The sequence below is a fragment of the Mustela lutreola genome, chromosome 10, assembly GCF_030435805.1.
Source record: "Mustela lutreola isolate mMusLut2 chromosome 10, mMusLut2.pri, whole genome shotgun sequence".
NCBI classification, from domain to species: Eukaryota; Metazoa; Chordata; class Mammalia; order Carnivora; family Mustelidae; genus Mustela; species Mustela lutreola.
Genome location: NC_081299.1, coordinates 41,146,032 through 41,172,891, shown reverse-complemented (window position 1 = coordinate 41,172,891; position 26,860 = coordinate 41,146,032). Strand labels below are relative to the sequence as shown.

General features: G+C 36.8%; 1 protein-coding gene across 7 annotated transcripts in view; it reads right to left on the bottom strand.

Moving 5' to 3' along the window:
• The window catches only part of OSBPL9 (oxysterol binding protein like 9), a 165,181-nt gene that overhangs the window by 11,457 nt on the left and 126,864 nt on the right, over window positions 1–26,860 (bottom strand). For 5 of the 7 annotated variants that reach the window (XM_059136137.1, XM_059136136.1, XM_059136135.1 and 2 more), the window contains 6 exons: window positions 20,727–20,765; window positions 16,457–16,547; window positions 14,439–14,543; window positions 8,942–9,101; window positions 5,107–5,219; window positions 4,694–4,812 (listed from right to left, as the gene is read on the bottom strand). In XM_059136137.1, the coding sequence (XP_058992120.1) occupies window positions 4,694–4,812; window positions 5,107–5,219; window positions 8,942–9,101; window positions 14,439–14,543; window positions 16,457–16,547; window positions 20,727–20,765 (627 nt within the window). The remainder of the gene's footprint in view (window positions 1–4,693; window positions 4,813–5,106; window positions 5,220–8,941; window positions 9,102–14,438; window positions 14,544–16,456; window positions 16,548–20,726; window positions 20,766–26,860) is intronic. The other 2 variants (XM_059136140.1, XM_059136139.1) reach the window with 1 other exon arrangement.

Genomic DNA, 26,860 nt, shown 5'->3' with positions numbered 1-26,860 from the left:
CCTGAGCCAAAGGCAGTGGCTTAACCCACTGAGCCACCCAGGCGCCCTGAATCTCTGCACTTTCTAATGCTGCTTCTCTATGATCATTAGTTGTATTAGGCAATTTACCTACCTATGCAACTGTCTTCTCAAATAAACGATCTCCTAGAATGTGAGGACTACACTTACACATGCATTCATAACTACTATTATACAGCAAGAGATTTTTAAATGAGCACTAAAGGAATCAATAAGAGAATAAAGATGGGAATCCAGCTGAACTCTCTTCCTACCATGGGGCTGACCCCAGGAAGAAAAATGTTGAGGGCCTAGGAATGTGGCAGAGGAGAAAAAAACCAGTAAACTGGAATATGGAAAGAATGAATGAGAAAGATTAGGAACAACCAATTAAAAGGAGAAGTATTTCATTAGGAAATTAAAGAACAGTTTTTGAAATGTCTATCAAATTATCAATTATTCATTACGGAGCACCACAGACAACAAAAATTTCCTTAAATTTAGTAATTACTGTGCATCTACTATATTCAAGATCCTGTGTTAAATGTTGTGGACAAGGCAAAGGTAAGGATGAGAGAATACCATCAGCAAATTTTAGGTGGAATACTGGGGCACTTGGGTGGCTCGGTCGGTTAAGTACCGAACCCTTAGTTTTGGCTCAGGTCATGATCTCAGAGTCGTGGGATCAAGCCCTGCATCAGGTTCCATGCTCAGCACAGAGTCTGTATGAGATTCTTCCCCCTTCCCTCCCTTTCTATCCTTCCCCCCGCTCAGTGCATGCACGTACCCTCTCTGAAGAAATAAATCTTTAAAAAAAAAAAAAAATCTTTAGATGGATTGTGACAAATATACAAGAGATGTTCAGTGTCCTGAAAGTTCAGGATAGGGAAAGATCATGTTCTGCTGGGGGACCAGAATGAAGGCAGAGCTGGGAAATAATTCACTGAGGTGGCACTGGAGAAAAGCCTTAGTATGGCTATAATAGAGGAGAAAACAGAAAAACAAGACATGGACATGGGAGGGGGAGAAAAAAAGGAGGAGAAAGGAAATACTAAATCAAAAACTAATGATGTACTTATACAGGGAATGACCAGTGGACCGGTGTGGCTGGGTATATAAAGACTACCTAAGAGACTGATCGAAGGAACATAGCTTAGAAAAGGACACTGTGGCTCTAACATTTAGAATGTTTATAATAAGACTCTAGAGTTTACATTTTAAGTAAACTGTTTCCTATGTATGTTTCCTTCCTATGTATGTTCATAATCTAATATGGTTAGACTGGTAGGTAAGCTTACCTGCTGACTTGGTGCAATGAACTTAGAACTCTTCAACAGAGAAATTAAAAATGCCAAGAAAGAATGCTGAATAACAAAACGGATACTTTCTTTCTTTCTTTCTTTTTTTTGAGAGGGAAAGAGAGAGTCTAAGCAGGTTCCACCCACGGCACAGATATCCTTTGATATCTCATGACCTGAGATACTGAGCTGGCCAAAATCAAGAGTTGGACGCTGAAATGACTCAGCCAGTGATGCACCCCAGAAGTAAATAATTGTAAATATAAAGAGCTCTTAAAAGAAAAGATAAAGATTACTATTACCAGCAGAAAAATGGACAAAAGAACTGAGCAGGCATTTCAAAAAGAAGAAATGACCAAAAACCAAAATTTGATATGTAATAAAAAGATTTTTTTCCTCCCTACTTAAAAAATTTTCCTGAGAACTCCGTTCACCAGATCACCTTCAATGTTTTTACTACTACACTGATACCAGCCATCACATCAAGTAAATGGAACAGGGCTAGATTGTCTTTGACCTGGGTTCAAGTACTTACTTTGCTGCCACTTCATGTAAGGAGGCCCTGGAAACGAACTCGACATCCCTAAGTTTGTGTAAAAGGAGGATAATCCCATGTCCTGCTTATATCTTAGAACTACTTTGAAGAAAGAAAAAAAAAAAACTACTTTGAAGACCAAGTGAGGTAAATGGGACAAGACTTTATAGTACTTCCAAACACTACAAAGTGCTTGGGAAAATAAAAAGTATCTGAGGTAAGAAGATACATTTTATAAATAGGAGAATGAGATAAAAATTTATGGCATTGTCAAGCAGAGAAAGACAACTGTCATATGGCTTCAACTTAAATGTGGAACATAAAAGAACAGAGGACCTTAGGGGAAGGGAGGAAAAATTCACTGGGAAAAAATGAGAGAGACAAACCATGAGAGGCTCTGGACTCTGGGAAACAAACTGAGGATTACAGAAGAGGGGTGGAGGGGATGGGGCAACCAAGTGATAGGTATTAAGGAGGACACGTGTTGTGATGAGCACTGGGTGTTATATCAACTAATGAATCATTGAACACTACATCAAAACCTAATGATGTACTTATACAGTGAACATAAAAAAATTATTGTATTGTTGTAATACTTTGGAATGCATAAAGGCATCAAGATTTCAGAATCTGTTGGCAATCACAGCCTTTTGTGCCAGTAAAGATTTCTAAAATAGCTAGTTTTTAACATTTTTGGTAAAAAAAAATTATTATATCTTTCATAATATAAGAAGCTTATAGTGGCTATGGACCAAATATAGATTATATCTCGCAGAGAAAATTATGAGAGGCACGATTTACAAAACTGAGTATTGCAGGCACTTTTGGTTGCCTATGCACATCCCTGCTTCATCCTTAGTTAACAGAATTCTGATTCAGTTTAGGTTCAGGCTCTAGGTAGCCGTGTGGGTCACAGATTTCATGGGGTGAATGTGATTAATCTATATCATTTAACCTCCCTTGCTAGTGACTGGCTCAGGTGTGAGCACACACATAGCTCTGGCCAACGAGATTCAATTGAAAGTCTGAGCGGCCTGGAGGCCTGTGTAGCTTAGTTGGTTAAGTGTTTGCTTGTGCTCTCTGTCAAATAAATAAATAAAATCTTAAAAAAAAAAAAAAAAAAAAAAAAAAGGGAAGTCTGGGTGCCTGTGTGGCTCAGTGGGCAGAGCCTCTGCCTTCGCTCAGGTCATGGTCTCAGGGTTCTGGAATCAAGCCCCGCGTTGGGCTCTCTGCTTAGCGGGGAGCCTGCTTCCCTCCCCCTCACCCCCACTTGCTGCTCTGCCTACTTATGAACTCTGTCAAAAAGAAAAAAAAAGGAAGTCTGAGGGGCCACTTCAGGAGAAGACCATCCTTCCCTAACAACAACAAAAAATCCATGAAAAGAAATTATTTTTCTGCCTCTTGACATTATTTGCCCAAGGATGGCATGACTAGAAGTGTGACACCCATTTTGAAATGACAAGGAGACAAGCCTGAATGTGAAAGTCAATATGGAAGAACAGAGTTTCTTTCTAACACACAACTGATTGAATTAATCAGTCCCACAACTACTTTACTTCTAGCCTTCTCATTGTATGAGCTAATAAACCTGGTATTGTTCAAATTATCTTCTGATGAGTCTTCTATTACTAAAGACCAAAGCCGACCATGGTGGAAGATACAGAACAGAAATATTTAGATGTCAACATCTAAAATTAAGCTCTAACTTACAAATCTGAAGTAATAATTCTGCTCTAGTAAATGCAATCTAATGATCACTCTAAAAGTTCTGGGACAAACCCAGAACATTCCTGCCCAATTTGCTGGATTCCACAAATAAATGCTAGTCTTATGTTTCTGTTCTCACTTAGATTTGAGGTAAAGGGTTTGATTATAGACACTTATTAGAAAGTATTATGGATTAGTTTTTTTTTTTTTCCTCAATAGCCCTCTAAATCCAAAGCCAAAATAAAGCTGACTGGTATCAAAGACTATCTAGCACTGTATTTGATTTGGTAGTAACAAAAGTGAGACTCCTAAATTTTATTAACTTTCTAAAGCCAGACAGAATAATAATCTAACCAAGATGAAAATTACTGCAGCTCATGTCTTTAAGATGAGACACGGCAGTAAAAAGATTGGATTTTGAGATCACAGACCATATTAGAATCTCAGTTTTGCCAGTTATTAGGACTCAGCCAAGTTACTCAGCCTCTATGAGTTTTAGTTTTCTCATCCATAAAATCTTAACAGTAACACCTCTGCAGAGCTGTGAGAATTAAGTACAAGGATAAGGTTTCCAGCACAGTGGTGAGATATATAATAGGCACCCATATATTCTAGTCTCCTAACTTAACAGGGCAATTCTTTTTAGAGAACTAAGTTTAAATTCAAATTCAAATTCATTGTGTGGCTCATTGTGTGTCATACCATTTCTCATTTATGACCTGTTCTAATCCTTAACAACCCTGTGATCACAGAGGAAGGGACTGCTCAAGGTTACATGGCTTGCAAACACAGGATGCGAACACAGGTCCTCTAAGCCCAAGATTTCAGAACTCTGTTCGTTTTGATTCTGGGCACACTGTACTGCTTAAGGTTTTATCCATAACTACTAATCAAACGTAACATTATTCCTTGTTTGCCCCCAAGAAAACCCAAATCTAATTCATATTATCCACATATACTATATTTCTATGAATTCTAGTTTACATATTTTATCCATTTATAAAAATTCTGCTTATTCATCTACATTATATTAAACCACAACTGTAACAGAGGCTATGTCATTATGCTACATTTACAAGCCACATTCACTGAACAATCACTGAGAATCCACACAAACATGTTAAGACTTAGAGCAAATGCCAAATTTAATTCTTACCTTAGTAAGATCCATTCCAAGCCTAACCTGTGACAAGAGATGCATGATAACGCTTTTGTGCTCTTCCACCGACCCTGCCTCCCCTTCATCATCTCTATCATCATGTGAGTCGAAAAGGTCTAAAATAAAACAGATCTGCTTAGACTGGTATTAAACTGGGCCAACATGTGGATGCTACCAGTGCTACAAATCTTTTTTTCAAAAAAATGTTTTTAAGAGGAAGAGTTAAATTTGGGGCACCCCAGTGGCTCGGTCAGTTACGTGTCTGCCTGGGATTGAGCCCCTCATCGGGCTCCCTGCTCAGCAGGAAGACTGCTTCTCCTTCTCCCACTCCCCCCACATTTCTCTGTGTCAAGTAAATAAATAAAATCTTAAAAAAAAAAAAAAAAGTTAAATTCTCCAAGGTCACTTACCAGCATCACTTGTTCCATTGGACATGGAAGAATTAAGTGACTCTGTGGTATCTGGGCGCTTTAGACTATTTCCTGAACTGCTATGTGTCAAGACGGAGGCAGATCCAGAGGAACTTAAAAAAAAAAAAAAAAAAAAAAAAAAAAAAAAAGCAGTAATTATCTTCTTAAGCCTTTTAAGAAAGCAATTCAGTCCTAGTAAGACATTAACCTATAAAGCTATCTGAAACCAATATAGGCAGACAGATGACAGAAACAAGCTAGACTTACAGTGAGCTGGTTACACACACACACACACACACACACTTTCCAACTCCCTGTCACCTTCATTCTGAGACTGTAAACTGTAAAGTGTGATGACTGTTTCTTGTCTTGTGCTTTTTACATAGTGTGTGTTCAGCCAAGCCATGCTGAAAGGTCAAAAATTAGTAAGAGAGGCTCTGGGTGGCTCAGTGGTTTAAAGCCACTGCCTTCAGCTCAGGTCATGATCCCAGGGTCCTGGAATTGAGCCCCACATCCGGCTCTCTGCTCAGTGGGAAGCCTGCTTCCCTTCCTCTCTCTCTTGCCTGACTCTCTGCCTACTTGTGATCTCTGTCAAATAAATAAATAAAATCTTAAAAAAAAAATTAGTAAGAGTTTTGCTTCTGCAACTAAGTTTAAAACTAGAGTTCATTTTCTTTTCACATTACTTTGCATAAAATTACATATTACTTCTCTGCAACAATTTCTAGAACCTGAAAAATTGGTAAGTCTATTACTTAAGTCTTAAAAGATGTTGTGTCTATATTTTTGAGATCCTTTGATAAAAGCCCACAATGGTATTTAATGTTCTTCCCAGTCATTTAAAAACTGTATTTGAAATTACAAAATAAAAAAGCATGGTATTTTTTAAAAAGTAAATTTATGATAACTGAAATTATGAGCTAATTAATAGGTTTAAAAAAAGCTTCCTCTCTTATTGTACCTGTAATCGTAACTCACCCAGGATTACTTGTATATTAATAATCAAAGGCATACAGTTTACTTAAGAGTAAAAAGAAAGCCGAATTTTTTACACTGCAGATTATTATTTATAAAACAGTACACATATAACCAGTTTTTGTGAAAAATTTATGGATGTAAAGCCTATTATATATTCTAATTTAAACACACTTTGCCCTAATTACTTACCTTCTCTTGATTTTTTATTTAATAATAAATTCTGGTTGGTTTTTTTTAGAGTTTTTCACAGCAAAACTAAGTAGGAAGTACAGAATTCCCATGTCCCTTTTCCCCCATACATGTACATCTCTCCCATATCATCACCATTCTGCACCAAAGTGGTACACTAGTAACAACTCATGAACCTACAGCGGCACATCATTCTCTGACTCAAAGTCCACAGTTTACATTAAGGTTCATTCTCAGTGGTGGACATTCTATGAATTTTGCCAAATCCTCCACTGTAGTATCGTAGAGAACAGTTTTCCCTACCCAAAAAAATCTGTGTTCCACATATATTAGAACATTAAAATACTAGAACATTCTAATATTAAAATATTAGATCAATATGTACTCTAATTTAAACATAGTTTGTCCTGGTTACTAACCTTCTTTTATCTATTTTTCAAAAATCCTTAGGTAACTAAATATTGCTTCTTTGATAATTTAGTAGTATACATCATAAGGTACTATAACTAATATCTACCTCACCAGTTTTGAAAGCCAATAGTAAGAGAGATCAAATTATCATGAAATAAAAGAGGTGCATGTTTTGTGGCTCTTTGGTATATCATCAAAATAGAGTCAATCTTTTAAATCCATTCACCAAAACCCCCAAATTCTTTAAAATATGTATCTTATTTTAGATGCAATTCTGAAGGTCAGATCTATAATGTGCTTTTCTTTTGTACTCAGGTTAGAAACCATGTTTGGGGCAAATGAAATGCTCAATAGAGCTCAAAATAAAAAAGGTGATAAATTCTCATTTATCCATTTCATAATTTACCTCAATCAGGAAAAGAACTGAAAGAATGCAGTTAAAAAATAACAGCAACATTGATAAAAATGATACGCATACAAGGCTTATCTGCAGTGGACTAATTTGTATAGTATGTAATCATAATATCATAAACTAAACCAAAAAATGTGAAGGCTGAACTGAATTATAACAGAATCCAAAGTCTTACTGAGTACTAAGGGATGTGCCAAACGCTGTGTCTTTATCTCCGTAACACTTTAACCTCCATAACAACTGTATAAGATAGATATGATTATTCTCCTCATACATGGATGCTCAGCTCAGAGGTTCAGTGACCAGCTTGAGATCACACAGCTGTTAAGCAGTGGAGCCATTTCAAAGGCACGTCTGGCTCCAAAGCACAGGTTCTTTCCAATGTGGACTTCCATCTAGTTTATAATTGTGTGCAACCATACCGTTCAGTGACTTAGTTCACATAGAAACTATCAGTACTGCGGGTCTTTAGAAAGTAAGCAATGTAAAACACTTTCACGTTCTCTTCCTTCAGAGACCGAAAAACAGTAGATAGAAACTTGATGCCAGAGTAAAAAAACAAGTAGTAGCAGCTGATAACCAGCAGGTGTCACAGGCTCAATGCCTATCAAGATCAGGCAGAGACCATAAATACTGTGAACTAGGCTAGATTATAAGGAATACAGACCTGGAGCAACATATTCAATTTGAAGGGATTTAAGGCTCTGTAGCTCACTCAGTTGAGTGTCTGCCTCTGGCTCAGGCCATGATCCATGGTCCTGGGATTGAGTCCCACACCAGCTCCTCGCTCAGCAGGGAGCCTGCTTTTCCCTCTGCCTGTTACTCCCCTGCTTGTACTCTCTCCCTCTCTCAGACAAATGAATAAATAAAATCTTTAAAAAAATAAAAAATAAAACAAAACACCACCCCCCAAAAGTGAACAAACACTCTGCTGGTCAAATAAAACATTTGCAGTCCCTACCAGTTTGGGAATCCAGATTAGGGCATACAAGGAGAGCATAAAATTGAGGGAGGAAAGGAATTCAGTGGTTAGCTGGACACAGAATTTAACTCTGGGCCCCTTCAAATGGGAGGTTCATCAATTGTGTATTTGTCATGGGATGGGTACCAGGAGAGAACAGAGAAGGAAGCTTATAAGGAGAAAACAGAAAAGCCCATGAGCCTACCAGTGACTCTGCAGACATGCCTATTACATGTACAACAACTAAGTATTTTTAAATTTATTTCCTATTTCATAAAAACTTCAGGAGAACCCTTTGAAACTGGGGCCAGACTCAGATACTATAAGCTTTCCTGAATATGGTTTTATGCTTCTGGAGGAGAGATGAATCTGTTTTGATATTCAATTGTACTCTGTTTAGCATAACACCTAATGTTTGATATAAGATGATATTCTTGATTCTGTTTAAAGAAAACTTGCTTGGAAACATCAAAAATCAATAGTAAGTTTTATCAGAATTTTCTTCCAAATGCTTATTTCCTTTTAACCCCACTATCATTTAAAAAAAAAAAAAATTTCTTTCCCCCCCCAAATTAAAGCTAATTCCTACTAGCCAACTGCTAACAATGGTTTCTTTCTAGCTTTCTCAATCTCATCTGACCCTCTCCTAATGTCGGCGCTATGGAAATAATGTCAGGAGTTCAATTAACAATACTGGCATATTACTTTAGCTGATGCTAATTTATTCCACTTGAATTAAGTCAAAAGTCACAGAACTGGCTTTGCTCAATAAGCCAATCAGAAAAGCAGCTTTATTATAAGGGAGTCTGTCAATCCTACCAGTCTCAAAATATAATTAATTTTTAAAATCAAGAGTCATTTAAATACATAGCTCAATTACTTACTCTATTAAGCGCTTTGGGGATGAGCCACTTTGATGGAATTCATCAGCATCATAGAATTCATCTTCACTGCTAGAATAAGAGAACTCGGGGACAGTATTTGGAGACAAGTTGACATGGCTTGGAGAAGTCAAACTGCTACTAGGTGGTGAGTGCCCACTGCCTAGGAAGTAAAAACATTTTAAATTAGGAGACAATGTTGGTAATAGAGGAAAAAAATTAGGGAGATGGAGTCAAAACAGACTTTTCTAAAATCAAGAAAAGTTAAGTTGGTAGAAGTCCTTACACTCTCTGTAAAGAAAATCAACACTTAACCTAGCCAAAGAAAAAGGCAAATCACGTAATAGAATGGGACATAGACTTTTAAATGAAAAACTGCTATCTTCCCATTTATAAATATCCATAATTAGAAAGGGAGCTCTTTCAATTGTAATTCAGTGTGAGTTCTGGGGTCTGAAGCCCCACAACAGATACAATGCCAATGGAGAGCCAGGCCTCCTATTTTATACTACAGAATCAGATATTTTAAAAACACAGCAGGGACACAATGAGAATGCATAATGGAAAGAATACCAAAGACCACATGAAAGTTAAAATATTGTCCAGGATATCACATTCACATTAGTCATTATGTTTTTGACAGTTACATGAAAACACAAAAGCACCACACAACAGCCCTAGCACTCAACATCCAAACTCCTTACTTCTTTTCTACCTACGTCAAAGTCAGATGCCTGGGGCTCAGGGGCAAAGAAAAACAGAGGTCTACTATGGGAAGAATGTTTAAAAGGAAAGGACTAGAAAAAACATCTTTCTATACCTAAGCAGTCTAAGGAAACGGAAATTACCAGAGATCCACAGAAAGACTACTATCTAATCTCTGTGATCATGATTCACTGTCTAGTAACAAACAATAAAAGTATCAAACCATGGAGGACTACTGAGATTAATTCAACAAGTGTTTATAGAGCATCTACAGGCTCTTGGCAATTTATGCCCATCTGCTATAGATGCTTGACAGAGATTAAATTTAATTAAGTCAATACTAGTAATCTAAAAACCAAGGCCACAGTTATAGAAGTTGAGAAATAGCAGCAACAAAAATGAATCCATAGTCACCCACGGATTGTTAGCCCATTCTTGCGTTAACAGAGAAAAAGCACATCCACTGCCACACTTAGTTGCCATGTTCACAAAGATACTTTAAAAACATTAACAGAAAAAGTTTGCACCAAAAAAGGTAATCTTACTGTGGAAATTGCAAAAATAGTTCATCTTAGCAAATAACTTTAAATTCCCCGCCCCCTGCAATACTGGCAGTAAAACTGGAAAGAGACTTTCTCTTACTGAAACAGGCAATAATAATAATAAAGCCCCCAAACCACCCAGGAATTAAAAATGATTAAGAAACATGCAAACACTCCAGGTGATCACACAATTAAAAATGCATCCAAGAAGAAAATGAGTTTGGGAACTTAAAACAAAACAAAACAAAACAAAAAAACCCAACAAACACAAAAACTGAGTTTTCCTTATGAGAACAAACAATATTATTTTTTTTCCCTCAGTTGTTACCTTGTTTCTTTTTTGTATCAGAAAGAGAGTTAAGGAAAGGAGAAGAAATCAGGTTGGAAAAAAGCAAGAAATAAATCACATGTTGATTTCATTTCAAAAGTCCTTTAAATATACCTATGCAAAAATGCTGTATTTTAAAAGTTATCTTCTGAAATAATTATATCCTAAATTACTTATTATAATTATCCTAAATGTACACAGGAAAAATACCCACTTTTTCAAAGTTTGTAACTGATTTTATGTAGCTCTAAACAGACAATTCTGGCTGTTTCCAAACTGACATAATCCTTTCTTTAGTAAAAATGTGGAAGATTTTATATAATCTGAAGAGAAATCAAAGTATCCTTTGGATACTTTGGGAGTATCCAAATACAGGGAGAGTGAGAATCTTTATTTATTTATTTATATTATTTATTTATTTGACAGAGAGAGCACAAGTAAGCAGAGCCGCAGGTGAGAAGCAGGCTCTCTGCTGAGCAGGGATCCTGACATGGGGCTCGATCCCAGACTGAGCCACCCAGGAGCCCCAGGGAGAGTGAGAATCTTAAGTAGGCCCCATACCAACCAAATGTGCCTGAGACAGGGCTCTGTCTCAAGACCCTGAGATCATGACCTGAGCCGAAATCAAGAGTCCGATGCTTAACTGACTGAGTCACTCAGGTTTCCTAGAGTATCCTTTTATATTAAAAACAAAACAAAACAATAAAGAAAACACAGGTACTATTTTTAAAATGAACAAAAGGTGATACAAGTAATGAAATACAGGGAAAAAGTCAGCCAAACATTTCAAGCTCATTATTCAAATTACTTGTATTTTCCCAAGAACTTCAAGTAAGAGCTATTTTTGCTTTCTTTCAAATTCAGAAGACAGCGGCCCAAGCTATTAAATATTAAAGAACAAAGTAACAGTATCAGCATCTTTACTAATTCAAATTTCAAAATGGGCTAAAGTCACAAGGTAATTTTCATTATTACAAGACAGGAGGAAAGTCCTGTCTAGGAAAGAAATCTGTGGAGCAACAAACAGGGGCTCACCTCCTACTTCCTCAAGGCATAACAGGGACAAAAGCATGAAGTTTTCCTTTGAGTTGATCTCAACATAAAACTAATCAGTTATCAAACAAGAAATTAATCTAATACTAACACTGATAGTATGCCTGTAAATTACAGGAAAAAATAAAGGCCATAGTCTAAATAAAGAGAATACATGTTAAAATGAAGTATCTTTTTTTGCTTATAAAATAACAAAAATGTGAAAGAATAATACATTTAACCTTAAAAACATATATGTGCCAAAAGTGCTTGTACAAGGATATTCACTAAGTACTGTTTGTAACAGGAAAATCCTGGAAACAACATAAATGTCCATCAACAGAAAAACAGGTAGTATGTGCTCAGGCAGCCATATAAAGAACACTGCAGACCTAACAGTATAAACACAGAAAGCTCTCTAAATGTTCTCTGTTAAATGAAAAGAGTAAGTCACAGAAACACATGATGTCATTCAGGTTAAAACAACAAGAAGAATACAAAATATATTTTCACAGAACTAGAACAAATAGTACTAAAATTTGTACAGAACCACAGAAAACCCCCAATACCCAAAGTAGTCCTGAGAAAGAAGAATAAAGTGGAAGTATTACAACACCAGATTTCGAAATATACTACAAAACTGTGATGATCAAAACAGTATGTATGGTATAGCCATAAAGACACACATATCAGTGGCACAGAACAGATACCCCCCAAAGTAAATCCATGATTATACGGTCAATCCATGACAAAGAAGGCAAGAACACTTAACCTGTGACAAAGGAAGCAAGATTATACAATGGGGAAAAGACAGTCTCTCCAATAAATGGTGCTAGGAAGGCTGGACAGCTGCAGGTAAAAGATGAAACTAAAACTTTCTAACACTATACATTCAAAAATGGATTAAAGATCTCAATGTGAGACTTGAAACCATAAAAATCCTAGAAAAGAGCACAGGCAGGAATTTCTCTGACATCGGCTATAGCATGTTTTTCCAGATGCATCTCTCTGAGGCAAGGCAAACAAAGGCAAAAATAAACAATAGGGATTACATAAAAATCAAAAGCTTTTCCACAGCAAGGAAGCTATCAACAAAACAATAAAGGACACCTCAGTGAATGAGAGAAGATATCTGCAAATGATATGTCCAATGAAGGCTTAATATTCATAATATACAAAGAACTTCTACAACTCAATACCGCCCCCCCAAAAAATCTGTTTTAAAAATGGGCAGAGAAAGAAAGGGGAGGGGGCCAGAGGACTGAATAAACGTTTTCCAACAGACAGATGAAGAGGTGCTCAATGTCATGAATCATCAAAATGCAAATCAAAACCACAATGATATCACCTTACACCAGACAGAATGGCTAAAGTCAAAATGACAGGAAATAACAAGTGTTCGAAACACTAATTCAGGGGACACCTTGGTGGCTCAGTTGGTTGGGCTGCTGCCTTCGGCTCAAGTCATGATCCCAAGGTCCTGGGATCGAGTCCCGCATTGGGCTCCTTGCTCGGCAGGGAGCCTGCTTCTCTAGCTGCCTCTGCCTGCCTCTCTGCTTGCTTGTGTGTACTCTCTCTCTCTATCTCTGGCAAATAAACAAAATCTTACAAAAAAGAAAAAAGAAAAGAAAAGAAACACTAATTCAGAAAGATACACACACCTCTATGCTTACTGCAGCTTGATTAAACAACAGCCAAGATATAGAAGCATACCCATTAACAGGTGAATAATGAAAGGAAATGTGGTGTACACACACACAAAGACACACACACAGAGGAATATTTTTTTTTTTAGATTTTATTTATTTATTTTGCAGACAGAGATCACAAGTAGGCAGAGAGGCAGGCAGAGAGAGAGAGGAGGAAGCAGGCTCCCCGCTGAGCGGAGAGCCCGATGTGGGGCTCGATCCCAGGACCCTGGGATCATGACCTGAGCTGAAGGCAGAGGCTTTAACCCATTGAGCCACCCAGGCGCCCCCACACAGAGGAATATTACACAGCCATAAAAAGGATGAGATTGTGCCATTTGAGACACCATGGATGAACCTAGAGGGTATAATATGCTAAATGAAATAAGCCCAACTGAGAAAGACAAATACCACATGACTCCACTTATGATTTAAAAACATAACAAAACAAAAAACTCCACAAACAAACAAACAAAAAGCAGAATCAGGCCTGTAATACAGATAATAAAATGACGGTTGCCAGACAGGAGAGGGGTGGCGGGTTGAGCAAAATGGATGAAGGGGAGAGGGGAATACAGGATTCCAGTTACGGAATGAATAAGTCATAGGAGTAACAGGCACAGCATAGGGAATATAGTCAATGACAGCGATTAACAGGACAGATGGTAGCTACACACTTGGGGGAACATAGCATAATGTATAAACTTGTCAAATCACTAAGGTGTCACCTGAAACTAATGTAACATCATAAATAAATAATAAATAAATAAATAGAATAGAATAGAATAGAATAGAATAGAATTCTGGGGCACCAGGGTGGCTCAGTCAGTTAAGCAACAGCCTTCGGCTTGGGTTGTGATCCCAAAGTCCTGGGATCAGCCCCATATCAGGCTCCTTGCTCAGCAGGGCGCCTCCTTCTCCCTCTGCCCGCTGGTGCCTTGCTTGTTGCACAACTTGCTCTCCCCCAACTCTGTGTCAAAACAAATAAATAAAATCTTCCAGAAAAAAAAAAAAGAAAGGCAATTACTACTCAAGCTTCTGGTTCTATCACAAAGTTAACCACTTCATGTATAGAATGATGGTAAAATTGTACCTCCAACACAAATATGTAACACATTTCACCGTTTTTCCCATCAGCAATCAAACACAAACCTTAAATGTTAATGGGGAGTTATGAGAATTAAAGAAATTATATAAATTTGTACCTGTACTATTTGGTGTTGGAGTCTGATGATGTCCCAAGGTAGTTAATACAGGTCCAACAGGTAGCGAAGATGGACGCTGTTCTGACTTACATAGCTGAGAAGGTTCTAGAAGATTTGAACATATGAAATAAGTTAGAAAAAAAGCCCAATACAACTGTGTTAACTGCAACTGTGTGGAATTTAAAATCCTAAATATCAGTAATTTTTGAAACTGTCTTCCATTAAGTCAAGTTCCATGCTGCTCCCTCTTCCGGATCTTCTCTCCCCTTTAAACTCAATGGTGATAAACTACCATTTTATCTAAAACATTAGGATATCAAGAGACTAATCAAGGCAGGCCAAACCTCAGCAAAAATGCTCTATAAAACTAGCAAACACTTCTGATGATAAGGTCTTTCTAAGCATCAAACCACATAAAATCATTTAAAAATGAGGCACATGGGACACCTGGATGGCTCAGTTGGTTGAGTGTCCCACTCTTGATTTTGACTCAGGTTTGGTCTCAGGGTCATGGAATCAAGCCCTGCACTAGAGCTCTGCGCATAGTGGGGAGCCTGCTTGAGATTCTTTCCCTTTTCCTCTTGCACACACATGCATACTCTCTCTCTCTCTAAAATAAGTAAATCCTTAGGGATGCCTGGGTGGCTCAGTTGGTTATGCATCTGCCTTTGGCTCAGGTCATGATCCCAGAGTCCTGGCATCAAGTCCCGTATTGGGCTCCTTGCTCAGCAGGGAGTCTGCTTCTTCCTCTGCCTCCCATTCTCCCTGCTTGTGTGTCACACACTCTCTCTCTCACACCGACAAATAAATAAATAAATAAATCTTAAAAATACACAAATCTTTAAAGAAATAAAATGGGGGCACAGTATTATTTCCTCTTTAGCCCAAGATATTATGTTCATTCTCTTAAAGAATCAAAATTCGCAAAAGCATTTCACATACTTCTAAGGTTTTTTTTTTTTTTTTTAATTAAAGATTTTATTTATTTATTTGACAGAGAGACACAGTGAGAGAGGAAGAGAAGCAGGGGGAGTGGGAGAGGGAGAAGCAAGCTTTCCGCTGAGCAGGGAGCCAGATGTGGGGTTCAATCCTAGGACCCTGGGAACATGACCTGAGCTGAAGACAGATGCTTAACGACTGAGCCACCCAGGTACCCCTACTTTAAAAGTATTTTTAAAGGGATTTTTTTGTTACATTACTGACCTAACTAAATCATCAAGAAAGCAGAAATGTTGGATTCAACAGAAGGTAAAAGGAATTCATACACACAGCTGTTGTCCCTAAGCCTTCGTTAGTTTAAAAAAAAATACTATTGATTACTTTATACTTAAAAATACAGGTCCCTTCTAATCAATAGGCGTAACAAATTTCACCTTTCCCTTCCATTACCTAGAGTTCACCATCAAGAAGAAAACATTTGTATTCTTCATAGCTATAAAAAGTATCCCAAAATAGAAAGTTTCTGGATTACCTCCAAGTAGGTCAATATATATTAAGATTTCTTTGGTAGCATGAATCCTGGGTCATAGGATTCTGTCCCACCAGCTAATCTACATCTTAGTAACCATGTTTTCCTTTCATCTCACTATGAAAACCAAAAGCTCTTTCACTATATTAAAAAAATCCCCCAAACCAAAAATATTATCATCTTTTTCCAGTTCATTTTCTGCTGCTATTTTTGTGATTCCTTTTGTTTATCAAAAAACAAAACAAAGGGTGCCTGGGTGCCTCAGTTGATTAAGCGTCTGCTTTCTGCTCAGGTCATGATCCCAAGGTCTTAGGATCAAGCCCCATATTGGGCTACCTGCTTAGTAGGGAGCCTGCCTCTCCCTCTCCCTCTGCCACTGCCCCTGCTTGTGCTCTCTCATTCTATCAAATAAATAAAATCTTTAAAAAAAAAAAACAACAAAAAAAGACAAAACAATAAAACCAAAAACGAGCCCTTCAAGATTTATGAAAGCTGAACAAATTAAGTTTTCTCTAATCAATGAAAATGAAACATTTTTGCAAATACTTACCTGGAGGTAAGACAGTCTGGGTAGGCATTGTGTTGATCACAGGTTCCAAGGGACTAGGTTGATATATTGCATCTACAGGATTAATAGTACTCTAAGATAAAGAAACACAGTATAGTTATTTTTAATTAAATACCCTTCCAGTGCTCACCCTCCCAAATGTACGAAATGCCCACATTTCTGACAGCAAAGTCCTGAGGGTAGCTATATAGAGATGCTGCTCAAAATGCAAAGAAGAAATGAAATGCATTTATGATATAGAAGTCTAAGAGTTTCTTAAAAAACAAAACATAGTAAGGAGGGAAAATGAAAGAATTTCTGCCATATGGAAAGATAAAGCTAAATGAAAAAACCTGCAAAGAGTTGTAAAATGGTGTGGGAAAATTTCAGGAAGTAAAAATAGTCACTTCTGAATTCAGTTCTTCTCACTTAATTCTTAATTCATCACAAATAATGTTTCTCTATTGAAGATAGAAATACTCTCTCTTACTCTGATGTTATTAAACATTACAACTACAACTGGTAAATATACCTGCACCACTGGGATTTTATTTTTCCATCTCATACTATTGCCACCTTCTATCACTGTGTACATAATGTACAGGTACCTAGTTTTATAGTCACTAAATGCAAAGAGATATATCTTCTAATTGGGGGATTCAGGGAAGAAAGCTTTCTTTTTAAGGATTTAGAAGAAAAAAAGTAAATATGCAGTTACAGTTTTAGAGGAAAAAAATGTCTACATCTTTCTGATTTCAAGCCAAGAACTTACTCTGCTAGCATAAGGACATTTTAAAAACAAGACTCTATAGTTTACTGATGCTTTTTTACTTTGAGGTGGGTAGTTAAGTTTAAACTAAGGTCTTTCCCAGAGTAAAATTTAGGAAGTAAATTTTACTTCCTAAATTTTATTTCCTAAAATTTCTAAATTTTAGGAAATAGTGAAACAGATTTAGAAGAGATTTAGAAGAGAAATACCTTACTGATGAATGAGCCCCAAAAGTATTCATAAAACTTTAGAAGACCCTAGCAATGGAAACTGAGTTAAGGGGAAAGTTTTTATAGCATTCTCATTTAAAGCCTAAGTTTGATTTTTTCTTTAAACCTCCTTCTCTGCTTAAATATTAAAAATCATTAAATCAGATCTCTTAAATCAACTGACTTGAGCACAAGAATGTCTGATGTTTGTCACAATAGTCTACTGACTATAAATATTTTAACAGGAAAATAAAGGACACTTAGAGAAGAGACCCTGAAAATAATCACTAATAAAAACCCTAATAAAATGAAGTAGGGAAGGTTTTGAAGTACTGGGAAGAGCACAGATAAAACAGACTCAGAATTTTAATTCCTTAGAGTCTTTATTCTACCAAGATTTGGCAAATCTTTTATCTACTATGGTCCTCGCTTTCCCATTCTGTAACATGAAGAAATGTCTGGATTTTATGTTCTACAGAGGCTTTCTGGTTATTACTTTATGATTCTATCTTCAGATACTGGACCAGCACATAATAACTAAACAAATGTCTCAACAAGTCCTGCAGCTGTTTTCAGTGTAAATTCCTTATTTTTACCTAATGGTTTTCTTCAAAGAACTCCAAGTGCTTTACAAAGGCAAAATTCTACCATTAATATCGATTCACAGGAAGGAGAGTATGTCACCTCCTTATCTGCACCTTTTATATAAGAAAAATTACTGAAGAGACTAAGAAATAACTTTGGAAAAAGGGACCAGCAAAATTCTATCTTTTGAATGTAATCTTTTGTCTTCCAGATGAAATGTTCTAAATCTAAAGATTTAGCTAATGTGAAGATCAGATATTTGCATGTACAAGTACCAAATATCTTTTGTTGCTTGCCTTAATAGAAAATGTAACTATTCCATACTTATCTACAGCCCTTGTTCAATCAATTTCAGGCTAAAATATGTCAAACGACATTCTACATCTTGCTTTGAAAATGAATGTGCAGCACTTTAGAAGCACAAATAATCCTCAGCTTTAACTAGCTGTAACATTAATAACATTTACGTAAAATAAAAATTATATGTACATGTATTTATGTATAGCTAGCTAGCATTTATTGATTCTGTGCTCATCCTGTACCTTATAACAATGTTCATCTGACGTAGACCTAGCCACCGTTCTTTAAAGATGAGGAAACTGAGACTCAAAGGTCAAGTAACCTGCCTAAGATCACAACTAGTGAGTAGCAGGGCCAGGTTCTAGCTGTGAGGGTCTAAGATTTGAACCATGAACGCTTCCCTTTTTAAAAATAAAAACTCTTGGGGCACCTGGGTGGCTCAGTGGGTTAAAGCCTCTGCCTTCGGCTCAGGTCATGATCCCAGGGTCCAGGGATTGAGCCCCACAGCCTCAGCAGGGAGCCTGCTTCCTTCTCTCTCTGTCTCTCTCTCTCTCTCTCTCTCTCTCTCTGTCTACTTGTGATCTCTGTCAAATAAATAAATAAAATCTTAATAAATAAATAATTTTTTTAAAAAATTAAAAAAAAACTCTTAAAGAAAAATGCTATAGTTTTTGCTCAGTGATTCAAGCACAGTTACTTTCTAAAAGTTTAGATTTTTTTGTAAGTATAAATTTTCTAGATGTTTTTAATTGCAAATGACCAAGCATTTTTGGTATGTAAAACTGCCAATTTTGGGGGTGTCTGGGTAGCTCAGCTGGTTAAGCGGCTTGGCTTTGGCTCAGGACATGATCTCAGGGTCCTGGGATTGAGTACTACATTGGGCTCCCTGCTCAGTGGAAAGCCTGTTTCTCCCTCTTCCTCTGCCTGCCACTCTGCCTACTTGTGCCCTCTCTCTGTCAAATAAATAAAATCTTAAAAAAAAAAAAAAAAAAAAAAAAAAACCTGCCAATTTTCTTAACATAATAAAAAGTAATTTTGCTTTGAGGAAAAAGAGAAAAATAATTGCCACCATGATTTTCCTTAGGATCTTTGGGGACCATAACATGTTAGACAACATATATAGTCCTTTTCCATGAGGCTTACAATCTTAAGTGGTAGCTCAGGAAAAGATACTACATTACATTACACTGTATTTAGATCACATAATTGTATTGTATCACTCTGGCTCAAACTCTGAACTCACACTGTGAAAAGAAAATAAAAATTCCAATGTCTTTAATTCAAATTTTAAAAATGCTTCTTCTCAGGGCGCCTGGGTGGCTCATGGGTTAAGGCCTCTGCTTTCGGCTCAGGTTATGATCCCAGGGTCCTGGGATGGAGCCCCGCATCGGGCTCTCTGCTCAGTGGGGAGCCTGCTTCCCCCTCTCTCTCTGCTGGCCTCTCTGCCTACTTGTGATCTCTCTCTGTCAAATAAATAAATAAAATCTTAAAAAAAAATGCTTCTTCTCTTATCTCTGGCTTCTCAAGAAATATGCAAACAATATCGATATTTAACTTTTTTCATTTTAAACCAAATATAAAGATAAGATGCTTATCCTTTTAAGTACAATCATGAGATGGTTTTGAAGATTTTGAAGTTTCCAGGTCTCAGACAAGTAGACATCTGTAAAGTCTTGGGACAATAAAAAGGGGCAGCCTCCTACTTTAGAGACCTTTAAAGAGAAGTTATCATAAAAATAGGGTCACTCCAAATACAATCTTCAAACTCTTTTATTTCCAGATGGGAAATACCCACAATAAAATTTTCTTTTCTTTTTAAAGAAGAGGTTGAACCTAAGGGAAGAGCAAAATGCTGAGGAGGAAGAAAGAATAAGAAAATGGCTATAAGTGAAAGAATTCATGTTGCAATATGTTCTAATAAAAACACAATATATATACCACAGTATCAAGGACAGTTAACACAACACACAAAATCTAAAAATAAAATAGAAACCAATTAACAATATTAAATAGATTAGGGTATGTTTCAATACTGAATCCCTCCCTCCCCTTCTGCTTTCATCTGAGAAAAAAAGAAGTTTGACAAGAAATAAAGCATTGTGAGTTATGCCTTAGTCATAAAAGCTGTATTTTCATACCATGATTAACCCCTTATGTTAACACATGCAAAGTGATTCAATCTGAACCAACACTTAGAAAAATTTTAACATTTCCCCTGCAAATGATTGCTGAAAGATGGCTAACTTTAGAAGCTTAAGGAAAATTGCAAGAATCAACAACAAAAAGCAGTGAGTAGGTGAAAAAAGGAATTTGTGTTGAAAAATGAGTAGAAGTTCAGGCTTCTCCTGACATGACTGGTTATAATGCTCTGCAGAAGTAGAGGGAAAGAAAAAGATTAGATTAAACTTACTATAATTCCATCTGTGTGCTTCTCCGCATTACACTGGTCCTTAAGGAAAAACGTTAAAAATATTAACTTCATTCTTTTACTTAGGTAAGTCCTTGTGTACTTGCTTTCCTATTATGAAAGCTTATTTTACTATTAAGTAACAATGTTAGAAAACTATTTTTTGGCTTCTATTGAGATTTTAATTCCATCTGTACATCACTAGCCAAACAATTCCATCACTGGCTACACATCCACCACCAGCAGCAGCATGGCAATTGTTTTTCTATATAGGCACTTAATTAAATTATTAATATCCTATGGAACTGTGTAGTCATATCAGTATCAACTATTAACAGCAGATACACTAATTAAGGATTGAAGACCCTGTATAACAAAACCCGCAACCCCCCAACTCTCACTACACTTTATTTATTTTTTAAGATTTATTTATTTATTTGACAGATTAAGAGAGATCACAAGTAGGCAGAGAGGCAGGCAGAGAGAGGGAGGAAGGGAAGCAGGCTCCCTGATGAGAGCAGAGAGCCCAACGCGGGGCTCGATCCCAGGACCCTGAGATCACGACCTGAGACGAAGGCAGAGGCTTAACCCACTAAGCCACCCAGGCGCCCCTCACTACACTTTAAAAGTGTAAGAATCATATATCCTTAAAAACTTGGGATGTAAGACATGATTTCCTGTATTCTGGCTACAGGCCCAAGAATTATACTTTTCTAAATAGATGAGGTTTTTCTTTTAGTAAACATAATCACTGTATCCATGGAAAGACATAGGAATTAACTTACTACCTGACAAATATTTTGCATTTATTATTCCACTTACTCCACCAATAACTCTATAAGGTAGATGCTATTATTATTCCTATTGGACATTTGAGAAAATTGAGACAGAGAGAGGTGCGGAGCGAGGATTCCAATAGTCTGGTTTCAGAACTCATGTTCTTAATATGCTCTTTTGTCTTGCTTATAAGGATGTACTTCAGGAAGAAGGTGGTGGAAAGTTATCAACACATATTCATTTCTGTAATTATAACCCAATTATTTGTATTATGTAGACAGTATGTTTAATTTTAAATAAACTGTTTAATGTTTAGCTCATACTATCTGGAAATCGAAATTTCAAAGTTTTAACAGAAACCAGTATTTGGTCTTGGTCTTAAACATAATGGCCAAGTTATATCTCATTTCTATCTGTAACTTTTTCTTTAACTACTGAGTTTACTCAGAAATATACACATTGAAGGGTCAACCAAGACCAATTTGAAGATTTGGGAAATTTTTTTTTTTTTAAGTGCAGATACAGAGAAGTATTAACATAGCAGGCTTATTAGCCTGCAAAGTTGACCTTTGGCTAATGACTAGGAACTTGGATTTCAGGACAGTCCCCACCACTTTATGTGATAAGACCGGCTCACTGTGCCTAAACTGTTTAAGTAAACAATAGGGTTTACGCTAACAGCTAGCTTTCCTTCTGGAAGTCTGGAATCTTGGTAAGTGCTAGGTAGAGATGCTTACATGTCAAGGTCCCAAGAAAAACTGTGGGTGTTGAGTCTTTAATGAGCTTCTCTGGTAGACAACATTTTACATGCGGGTTTTTTTGTTTTTGCTTTTGTTTTTAAGATTTTCTTTGAGACAGACAAAGAGAGGGCGGGAGGGAGAGAGCGAGAGAGCATGGGGGGAGGAGGGACAGAGGGAGAAGGCTAAGCAGACTCCCTGCTGTAAGCAGACTCCCCACTGAGCAGGGAGCCCATGTGCAGCTGGATCCCAGGACCCTTAGATCATGACCCGAGCAGAAGGCAGAGACTTAACCAACTGAGCAACGCACATGCTCCAAAATTTCATGTATGTTGTCACAATTTGTTGCTGGCAGAAGTAAGCACAGTCTGAGTCTACTGGGAGAGGAGAGGATACTTAGAAGTTTGTGTCTGGTTTCCTCTGGATTTTGTCCCATGTGTCTTTTCCTTTTGCTGATTTTGCTTTGGATCCTTTGCTTTAACGAAGTGCAGCTATGAATAGGACCATACACTGGGTCCTGTGAGTCTCCAAGCAAATCATCAAAATCATCAAACCTAAAGGTGATATTGGGAACTTCTGGCACAGAAGGTATCTTTTACATATCCTTTTCAATGACTGCATTTTAACTGTGTAATTCATGCTGGGGTTCCCCCCATTTGAAAAATCAGCTATATATTTAGAATATCCAAAATTTCAGTTAATTCTTTTTTTTTTTTTTTTTTTTTTTAAGATTTTACTTATTTATTTGACAGAGATCACAAGTAGGCAGAAGAGGCAGGCAGAGAGGGAGGGGGAAGTAGGCGCCCTGCCGAACAGAGAGCCTCATGTGGGGCTCAATCCCAGGACTCTGGGATCATGACCTGAATCAAAGGCAGAGGCTTTAACCCACTGAGCCAGCCAAGCGCCCTCAGTTAATTCTTAACAGACACAGCTGAAAATAAACTGAGAATTATAGAGAAAGAGAAACTAAAGTTTCTTGCTCAGATGACACTTTAATTCTGGCCTTCCCCTATTAATTTCTAAGTATTAAATTGCTTTTTCCAAGGGGTTTCCTGGAAAGAAATATTACATACTTGTGATAGAGTGAATTTTCCAGGAACGGCCCCAGTAGAGCTAGTGCTCACCCTTACCCTAGAACATAGGGGGACCTTTGTGACAGTCTCTACCATTAAGTACAGCAGAAATGACTCTATGTATTTTCTAAGACTAGGTCATGGAAATGTCACAATTTTTCACCTTGTTTTCTAGGAGCCCAAACCACCATACTGTGACAAAAATCCAAGCAGCTGTAAAGAAGACTATACAGAGAAGAAGTTAGGCCCCCACTCCAACTTTTCAGGCATGTGAGTAAGCCACCTTGAAAGGAGATCCTCTAGCCCTTTATCGAGTCATTATAGGTGACATTTCATGACAGAAACAAGTCATGAGGTCTACCCAAACTGTGTATTTGTGAGCACAATTTAAATGAGTGCTGCTATTTTAAGACACTCAGTTTGCTATGCTGTGACTGATTACCACATTATGTATGTATCTTATCTAAGAAAGCAACCACTTTTAAATCTGGTATAATTTAAAACAAATTTCAGTATCTGACAAACTTTTCCCCAAAATGTTCTCAACTAGTAATATATGCTACCTAGAGTATTTTAAAACAGGGTTCCTTTTTTTTTTTTTTTTTAACTGTTGTGGTCTTTTAAGACACGATCAAATCAGATTTTATTCTATTACCTAAAAAGGCTACATTCATCCCCCCCCCCACTCCCACTTCTATCTTTCTTTTTAAAAATTGTTTTCTTTTTGTTTTATAAGTATGACAAAAGTGGTCTTTAATCACGGTCAGCTAAAGCTAAATCTCAAGTATTATTGAACTAGAGATTTGACTGAATTCAATATGAATTATGTTAATGAAACAGAAAAGAATGCTATTTCCCACTTAAATTATACTGTATGTTTATCTGGTTCTAAATCCTTCATTCCTTAATACAAAAGCTATTCTCTTCTCAGAACATACCAGCATGACTGAGATTTGGAAATACGATAATGAACAAAAACATCAACACAACATAATTTGGGAAGACATCTGACCAGAGGACTCCAGTATTTTTAAAACCATGCCTACCAACAAAATACATACAATACACCCTCATCTCTCTAATAATGCAATGCGGTCTAGTTAAAGCTCCCTTAATTATGGACCAACACATTTACTAATTATATGCAAGAAAAAATAAAGACACTAATTCAAGTTTGATGAGATTAAACAGAATGAGGCTAGGACGACTGGAAATCTACTGCAGAAAAATAAATTTAGACCCCTACCCTTACACCACAAAGATGAACTCAAAGTGGATCATAAAAAAATATGAGCTAAAATGTTAAAACTCTTAGAAGAAAACACAGGAATCAATCTTTGTGATATAGGATTAGGCAATGACTTCTCAGATAAGCCACCAAAAGTATAAGCAATAGATAAACAAGACTTCATAAAAAATAAAAATATGCATGTTTCTCAGGATGCTATCAAGAAAGTAAGAAGACAACCCACAAACTTGGAAGAAAAATATGCAAATCGTATGTCTGGTAAGGATCTGTATTCAGAAGATATAAAATCACTCCTACAACTCAATGAGATTACAAACAACCCAACTAAAAAATGGGCAAAGAATTTGAACATTCTCCAAAGGTATATGAATGCCTAATAAGCACAAGAAAAAATATTCAACATCACTATTCCTTAGTTCAAGGCAAATGAAAACCACAAGATGCCAATAGAATGGCTATAAGCAAAAAGACAACCACAGGGGTGATTCCATATTCAAAAGTCCTGTGGATCCATTATTTATTTATTTTTATTAATTGAAGTATAGTTGATAATGTTTCATTAGTTTTGGGTGTACAACACAGTGATTTGACAAGTTTATATATTATGCTATGTTACCGTAAGTGCAACTACCATTTGTTACCATACTATTACAATACCATTGAGTATATTCCCTGTGCTGTATCTTTCATCCCCATGGCTTATTCATTCCATAACTGAAAGCCTGTACCTCTCATTCCCTTTCACCACCCCCCCATTCTGCCCACTCTCCTCACTTTCCACCCTCTCTGGCAACTACCAGCCATTCTCTCCATTTATGGCTCTGTTTCTGCTTTTGTTCATTTGTTTTGTCTTTCGGAGCCCAAGTAAGTGAAGCCATATGGTATTTAGATAGAAGTATTATCCAGGTGGATCTGATCTAAGCTCATGAGCTATTAAAAATAGAGAGCTTTCTCTGGCTGGTGGCAGAAGAGAAGGTCAGAAATGTAAACCATGAGAAGGATATGATGTGCCACTGCTGGCTTTGAAGATGTAGAATCTGTGCAAGGACCAGAGAGAGGCCTTTAATAGCTGACACTGAGTTCTAGCCAACAACTAGCAAGGAAATGGGGATCTCAGTCCTACAACAAGGATCTAAATTCTGCCAACAACCTGAATAAGCCTGGAAGTGCATTATTTGCCAGAGCCTCCAGACAGTTCAATCTGTCTAGAACCTTAATTTGGGCCTTAGGATATCCTGAAGCACAGGACTCAGCCCAGTCACTTTAGAGTCTGATCTACAGAACTGTGAGCTTATAAATAGTGATGTTATAAGCCACTTTAAAAAAAAAAAAAAAAAGAATCACAAATATTGGTGAGGATGTGGAAAAAATGGAATTGTAATACACTGTGAGAATATAAAATGGTACAGCCAGTTTGAAACGTAGTTTAGCAATTTCTGAAAAGGACAGTTACCAGATGACCCTGTTAATGCCACTACCATGCATAAAGTTAAAAGAAATGGAAATATACCTCCATACAACACCATTATAACAGACATTTATTGCAGCATTATTTATTAATAGCCAAAAAAATGGAAACAATCCAAATGTTCATCACCTGATGAATATACAAAATGTGGTATATCCATTCAATAGACTTTTATTCAGAAATGAAAAGGAATTAAGTCCTTATATATGCTACAATATGAATGAGCCTTGAAAGAAGTCAGTCACAAAAAATAACATACTGTGGGATCATAGTAACATGAATGTCCAGAACAGGCAAATCTAGAAACAGATGAGTGGTTGCCAGGGACTGGAGGAGAACAGGGGCAAGGTAACAAGGGAAAGAGGAACAGGGAATGACTACTTAATAGGTACAAGGTTTCTTCTTGTGGTGATAAAAGTGTACTATAATTTGATTACAGTGATGATTACACAACTTTGTAAATATATCAAAAACCAATGAAATATACACTTTAAATGAGATGTGAATTAACACCAACAAACCCGTTATTTTTTAAAGTCAAAAGAGAAATTTACAAACACTTATGAAAACAAAAACTCTATGAAGGAAAATGTTCTGAGGAGATAATCTGAAATTCAAAGACAACTTAAATATACAATCTACTTTGAAAGGATAATCTAGACCTGAGCACTTGAAATGTAGCTGGTTCAAAGTGTAAAATACACTCAAGATATCGAAAACTTAGTACAAAAAAAATATATGAAGTTCCTCATTAACGAATTCTTATACTGCTTATGTTGAAGTGATTTTGGAAATACTGAGTCAAATACATTATTAATTTCACTTGCTTATAT